Source organism: Engraulis encrasicolus, chromosome 1, assembly GCF_034702125.1.
Source record: "Engraulis encrasicolus isolate BLACKSEA-1 chromosome 1, IST_EnEncr_1.0, whole genome shotgun sequence".
NCBI classification, from domain to species: domain Eukaryota; kingdom Metazoa; phylum Chordata; class Actinopteri; order Clupeiformes; family Engraulidae; genus Engraulis; species Engraulis encrasicolus.
In genome coordinates, this window is record NC_085857.1 from 21,936,728 (window position 1) to 21,944,227 (window position 7,500).

General features: G+C 42.7%; 1 protein-coding gene across 1 annotated transcript in view; it reads left to right on the forward strand.

Annotated features, from left to right (window-relative positions):
• Positions 1 to 7,500, forward strand: part of LOC134456583 (voltage-dependent T-type calcium channel subunit alpha-1I-like) — a 401,906-nt gene that overhangs the window by 299,477 nt on the left and 94,929 nt on the right. Inside the window, exon 28 of the mRNA XM_063207987.1 lies at positions 5,684 to 5,835. Within this exon, the coding sequence (XP_063064057.1) occupies positions 5,684 to 5,835 (152 nt within the window). The remainder of the gene's footprint in view (positions 1 to 5,683; positions 5,836 to 7,500) is intronic.

Genomic DNA, 7,500 nt, shown 5'->3' on the forward strand with positions numbered 1-7,500 from the left:
ACAGGTCCTTGTCTTTCGTTTATTCTTTCCCAACACCACCAATTGGCTTGCATTGGCTTTCCCCCCAATGTTTTCCTCCAAAAAACATTAACGCACATGGCACATGTCACGCCGTTCATGCGTATACCACAGCATCCCTGCCATAGGTGTTTCTAATAAATTCATACACCTACATGGAAATCCACTGTCTTGTGACAAATTCTTGGTTGTGCATTTTATCTAGAAATTCCTTTCTGCACACTACCATTTAATTATACCAACAACCTTGTGTAATGTCATCGTGACCGTCCTCATGAAAGTGCATGAAATGCTATATGATGAAATATGGACCATATTGGAAATGGGCCAGGTTGGTTCTGTACCTGTCCAGCCCTTTCTGGGTCCCTATGTGCAATACTGCATGCACATGATACAGGTGACTAATATGTAAGCACAGTACACCACACCCCCACCACAGGTGTTTCTAATGCATCATAGAACAACTGGTAATACATAGTAGTAATAGGAGAGCTGCAGTCTTGTGACAAATTCTTGTTTTTGCATTTTTTGTACAACCTGTGTCTTCCATGCACTCCCATCTCATTAACCCAACAACCTTGTGTTGCGTTATCACCGCACTCCTCACGAATATGCATGAAATATATATGACTAAATACAGCATGCACCTCAGCTTTAATGAGGATGTTATTGCATCCAGCATCAGCAGCGGTTTGTAGCAGCAGCGGTGTATGTATAATTTGGATATGTGCATTGGAGTGGAAAATGGACATGGGGAAACAGATAGGGCAAGGTTAACAGTGTTGCCAGATGTGTCTGATCAAATCCCGCCCAAACGGTTCTCAAAAACCGCCAACATGCTTTGAATTCCGCCCAATTTCGACAAATTGCATTGATTTCTATGGCCATAAAACTGCAGAAAAAAAATGCCAAATGGCCAATTTTTCCAGTTTTTACCCACAGACGGCCATCCCAAGCAGCCCAATTGGGCGAGTAACCGGGCAATCTGGCAACACTGCAGGTTAACGGTGCTCTGTAAATATTGCAGGTGATGCGATAGCGCTTGCAAATAGGGCAGCCATCGGTCTCTCTCTCTCCATCTCCCTCTCTCATACATATATCTCTTTTTCTTTATCACTCTCATTTTCTTTCTCCTTTTCTATTTCTTTCTTGCTCTCTCTTTCTCTCTCTCTCTCTCTCTGTCTCTCTCTCTCTCTTTGTTTCCCTCCTCCTCAATACCAATTGCTCTATCTATCTCTCTTTCTCTCTTTCTTTCCCCCCCCCCCTCTCTCTCTCTCTCTCTCTCTCTCTCTCTCTCTCTCTCTCTCTCTCGTCGCAGCCTGCTGCTACCTTAATGCTGTAATATATGAATAAAGCCATTAGTTATTTTAGTACATTTGGGTCCATTTGTCTCGCTGCTAAAAGAGGGGCAGATTAATCTGTGTCTCTCTATCCTCTACTGTTTTTTCTCCTCTCTCTCCCTCTCAGTACTGCCTCTCTCTCTCTCTCTCTCTCTCTCTCTCTCTCTCTCTCTCTCTCTCTCTCTCTCGCTCTGCATAATGTTCCCCTCCTCCAGTCCCTTTACCCATCCTTCATCACCCTCTCAGCCTTCTCTGCTTCATATTCTTCTTCCCCCTTCCTCTTCCCTCTTTTTTTCCCCTCCCATCTTTGTAGCCCCCTTCATGGTACTTTCTCTCAATCTTGCTGCCATATTTTCCTCCTCACACATTCCTTTTTCTGTCGCTTCTTCTTCCTCCTCTCTCTCTCTCTCTCGCTCTCTCTTTCTCTCTCTCTCTCTCTCTCTCTCTCTCTCTCTCTCTCACTCTTTTAACCATTCCTCTTCTTTTTTTGGCCCTAAGCGTCCTTTCTATCTTGCATCATTTCCTGTTCCTCCTCTCTCACACTTTCTTCTTCCTCTGCTCCACAGCCACCGGAACCCCTAGTAGTCCCTCTCATGTTCACTCCATGACTTGACTGTTGAATCCAATATACGTCTGTATATGGCCAATTCCATATTGTGAATGTGATGTAATGTGAGGTAATATGATAAAAAAACCACATCACAATATACCACCAGAGCAGAGCCAATACTGCAATTGAATTTGACCATTCATATGATACAATTGTATTGGTTGGGTCGAACAAAATCGCTTTTTCTTCCGTGGATTTGGCCCAATATAAATTTCCCATTTTGTACGATGTGTAAGCTCCACAAGGAAAGTTGAAGTCTGGGAGTGTTGGTGTGACGCAATACACTAACGCACCATACATGTATTGTCATGTCCTGTTTTGTCAAATCTTGTCTAATGTCTGTGAGAATGACTGGAGCCATGCCAAATACAATTTTCTGTTTCATGTGTTACAGACAATACAGTTTTATTATCTTATGTTATCTTATCTTATCTTATACATATAGGCACCATTTGCCCATGGGGACCCAGGTTCAAATCCCGCCTGGGTCAGGTCCCAACCTCACCCCATTTCTGTCCCCCACTAGTTTCCTGTCACCATCTTCATTGTCTTTTCTACTAAATAAAGCATGATAAGTAGGGCCGGAATAACGCGCAGGCTAGATATGGCTGCAACCAAGGGTTCCCCACCCAGGAGGGAAAAAAACAACATTAATTACAGAATTGACAGAATTTCAAAAAGACGCAGTGTTGAGTAATGTTGTCTGTTGAGTCGAAAAGATTACCACATTTTATTAATAAGCCTCTGATATATTTGGCAGGCATATTATTCTTAATTCCTGGCTCAGAACTACAATGCAGTGAGTAAACAATTTGATCACAGAATTTCTCTTCAGTGGGGGACATGAACCCCATAATAAAACAAATCATCTGCCGAAAGCACTGTTAGCTTTTCAAACGGAGGCAGGCAAAGGAGCAGAATTTCCCAGAGAAAATGTTAAAAATGAATGTGACCATTGCATTTTATCTTAATTGATGTCATGGTTGTGTCAGAAATTGACCTTTCTCAGCTCTCCCGTAACTATTCCACAAAAGCTTAGATTTTTTTATCATTGGTATATTTGTGTTTTGATTTGTTTTGGTTTGTTGGTTTGTTTTTATTTCTTTTTTAATCCCGTCTTCAAATCTGACCTCTGCGTCTGCTCCCCATCATGAACCAAATCTCCTGCCGAGAGCACTCTTGGCTTTTCAAATTCGAGACAGGAAAAGCAGCAAAATTTGCCGCGCTTGACCCCCCGAAACAATTCTGATTTGACGAAAGCTTCTCCCCGGGCTCGGCTTAGTTCAGCTCCTACATCTCAATAAAGAGGAGGAAAAAAACATCTTGTTTTTTTTATCTTTTTTTTTTTAATCAACTTCAGTACGTCCTTGTTAGAGATATTCAAACCAGCTTTTCTGCCCACATCTGGGTTTATAAGCTTATATTGCATGTAAATGTTGCATCCATCTCACCACCCACCACCTCCAACCAGTGTTGCCAGATTGGGCTGTTTCCCGCCCAATTGGGCTGCTTTGGATAGCTGTCTGCGGGTAAAAATGGCATTTTGCAAGAAAACCTGCTCAATATTGCCCATAGAAATCAGTAGAAGTAGGTGGGATTTTGTGCTTCCAGGCGGGTTTTGAGCATTTTTTGGGCTGGAAATCATCAGCCTCATCTGGCAACTCTGCCTCCAACACCACTTTCCCAGCGAGTGGATGTAAATGCACTCTGATTACATATGCATACATTTACATTCGTCTTTGATATGCAGATGGGTGAACATGTCTGCTGTGTGTGTATATATATATATATATATATATATATATATATATATATATATATATATATATATATATATATATATATATATATATATATATATATATATATATATATACTTTAAGCTAGAGATGTACAGGATCCAAGATCCGGTTCCGGATCCGGCAGGATAATAGGGTTTTACAGACTATCCGGATCCTGCAGGATCTTAAGCAGTGGATCCGGTATCCGGCAGTTCCCTAAAAATCAGGATCTGGGGCATCTCTACTTTTTACGTAGCCTAGGCTTTTCAGTCAGTCTTTCACAACCCCAATCGCCTGCATTGAGTGAAAGCCCTTTGGAAGCGGCCGTTGAAGGCAGTGTGGCAGTAAGCCATTGAGTCTTAAAAATAGTTTGCGCCAACGTAATATAAAGGGCCCACGTGTGCGAGTTGGCTATGTGTTTCAACCCTTTCGTAGGATCCGGTATCCGGTATCCGGTTCCGGATCCGGCAGGATCTTTAGCAGTGGATCCGGTATCCGGCAGGATCCTACAAATCAGGATCCGGTGCATCACATGTTTGAAAAACATACTGCTCTTCATCTTTTTCTATGAAACGCACTCTTTCACCTTTCCTCCATCCCCTAATATCTGGGTTTTTTAAATCTGGGTCTCCATATTGTATCTTGCTCTTTCATGTGTTCTGTGTTTTGGAGCATGTGTAATACACATGCTTTAAAGATTTAGGTCCTCAACAACAACAACAATTAGGCCCTCGTTAGGTCTTTCTGAACTGCATCTTTATAGCTGAATCCCACTTATTTCCATGCTTGTATATTATCATCTCTTGGTCTCTATCATCAGAGGTGAAAAATGTCCATCCTATCTTTTTTTTATAACACCACGTGTGGTTGTTGTTAAGTTGAAAATACATTTTAATGGGCAATATTTTAAAAAAAATCATGTTATTTTAATCTTTCAACCCACTTTTGCCCGCCAACTAATAGACCCACCAACAGAGCTGGTGTGGTAATCTGGCATACAGGGCATACAGGGCATTTTCCTGGTGGCCCAACAGTCCCCTGGAGCCAAGACTGTTGTGTTTTTGTTTGTTCAGTTTTGTTTTGGGTTTTTTTGTTTTTGTTTATCTTACTGGCCAACAGTTTAGAGTGGGCAGCCCGTTGGACTCAGAGCACTGACTGAAGAAGGATGCAGGATGAAAACGGCTTGTAAGTGTGAGGGCCAGTTTAAGCCTGGTCCCAGTCAAGCCCTGCCAAACGACATAGTGTCTCATAGGCATGACTGAAAATAAGAAATGTCGCTGTCAGAGGATCCTTCCGTCAGAGGATCTAGTAACTACATACTGAATGTGTTGTAGATTGTCAACATCTACTTTATCAGACTAGGGTGAATGTCCTGTGCAACATTGACAGTAAAGTATGTGCTTATCTGTATGGTCCATAAACGTTATTCTTGCGTCTTGTTCTCTTCCACTTTATCTGAAGATGTACGAGACAGATCTTGTCTTAAATGGTGATATTCCTTCTGTAAATAAGTAGGCTTCAAGTAATTATTCTTTATGTGATGAAGGCAAACTTAATGACCCTACCGTGGCACAAATGTTAGGGCACTCGTTTGCTATGCGGCCGACCCCGATTCGATTCCCCACCTAGGTCCTTTGCCAACCCTTCCCCGTCTCTCTCTCTCCCCACTCACTTCCTGTCATTACCTTCACTGTCCTGTCAAATAAAGGCAAAGAACGTGGCCCTAGCGGTAGGGCACTCGTTCACTATGCGGGGTTCGATTCCCGGCCCGAGTCCTTTGCCGGCCCTTCCCCATCTCTCTCTCCCAACTCGATTTCTATCACCATCTTCATTATACTACTACTACTAAAGTCAAAAAGGTCAAAAATATATTTGGAAAAAAAAGCAAAAAAAAAAAATAATGATGTTTTCCATCTTCTTCTCCTCAACTCCAGAGGCCCAGAAGATGCCCTACTACGCTAGCTACGGCCACATACGTTTGATGATCCACACTTTCTGCACCAGCCACCACCTCGACCTCTTCATCACGCTCATCATCTGCGTCAATGTGGTCACCATGTCACTGGAGCACTACAGTCAGCCACAGGTGATCACACCCACGCATGCACACATGCGCACACACACACACACACACACACACACACACACACACACACACATATGCACACACACACACACACACGGTCTACATCTGACTCATCATCCACGTCAACGTGGTCACCACGTCACTGGAGCACTACAGTCAGCCACAGGTGATCACACCCACGCATGCAGACATGCACACACACACACACATGCAGACATGCACACACACACACATACATGCACACGGACACACGGTCATCATCTACGTGAACGTGGTCTCCACTGGAGCACTACACCTACAGTCAGCCACAGGTGATCACACGCATGCATGCACACACACACACATGCAGACATGCACACACACACACACACACACACACACATGCACACACGCACACACAGTCTACATCACACTCATCATCTGCGTCAACTTGGTCTCCATGTCACTGGAGCTGATCACACCCACGCATGCAGATACACATGTGGGTCAGTTGTCGGCATTAGCACATTTCAGCAGTAGCACATGCCAGGGCAGCGCAACAACTGTAAATACCACTGTTGCATGTTTTGTTGTTTGTTTGTTTTTAGTGGACTATCTAATGCATGCACACCCAACACACACACACACACACACACTCACACACACACACACACACACACACACACACACACACACACACACACACACACACACACACACACACACACACACACACACACACACACACACACTTAGTGACTGTCTGACATACCTGGTCTGATACACATGCACAATACAGGTGCAGAACTTCTTGGTGTGACATCACTTGGTACAGAGACATTAAACACTGCACTGCTGAGTCTGACCAGGCGCACATGCACATTTTATTTGACTTCAATTCCCAAAATGCACCATGGCAACCCCCAGTGTTGGAGGAAGATTACTAGCCAAACCCAAAGCGTTGGCAAAGCAGCTGTGTAAATGTCAGGAACAATACAATTGCCAACTTATCCCTGATCATTCATGGCAATTATGTATTTTTTTCCTCACAACTTTACTCTGGAATTCTTCAAACACTGTTATGCTAAACCACACTGTTATAGTAATAATTAATTACATAAATGACAACTGTGATGGTGACCAGTATTTACTGCACCTGTAAATACCAAGAAGAATACGTATACGGCAGAATGACATTTACAAGGCTTGAAGTGTGACAAGTTGCTTGTCTGTCTTACAGCTTGAGATGTGAGGCGAAGGCATCTATTCAAAACAAGATGAGAGACGGGAAGAGGTGTTTAACATGCCTTGATGTGGCAGAGTTAAATTAAAGGGACACTGTGTGAAATTTTTTGTTGTTTATTTCCAGAATTCATGCTACCCATTCACTAATGTTACCTTTTTCATATTACATTACATTGCATTTGGCAGACGCTTTATAACCAAAGCGACTTTCAAAAAGAGGACATAATCAAGCCAACATCACAAGCAAATACAAAGTGCACAGGAGATATACAGAACAACAAGTGCAGTTGCAAAGAGGAGTTATTTTATTTTATTTTTTATATTGAGTAAATAACGAGTACACACACACACAAACACACACACGCAAACTAAACTAAACTAAACATCATGTCAGGAGTCTGCCCTGGGGCAAAGCCAGCTCAAGCATTAGTCTAGTAGATA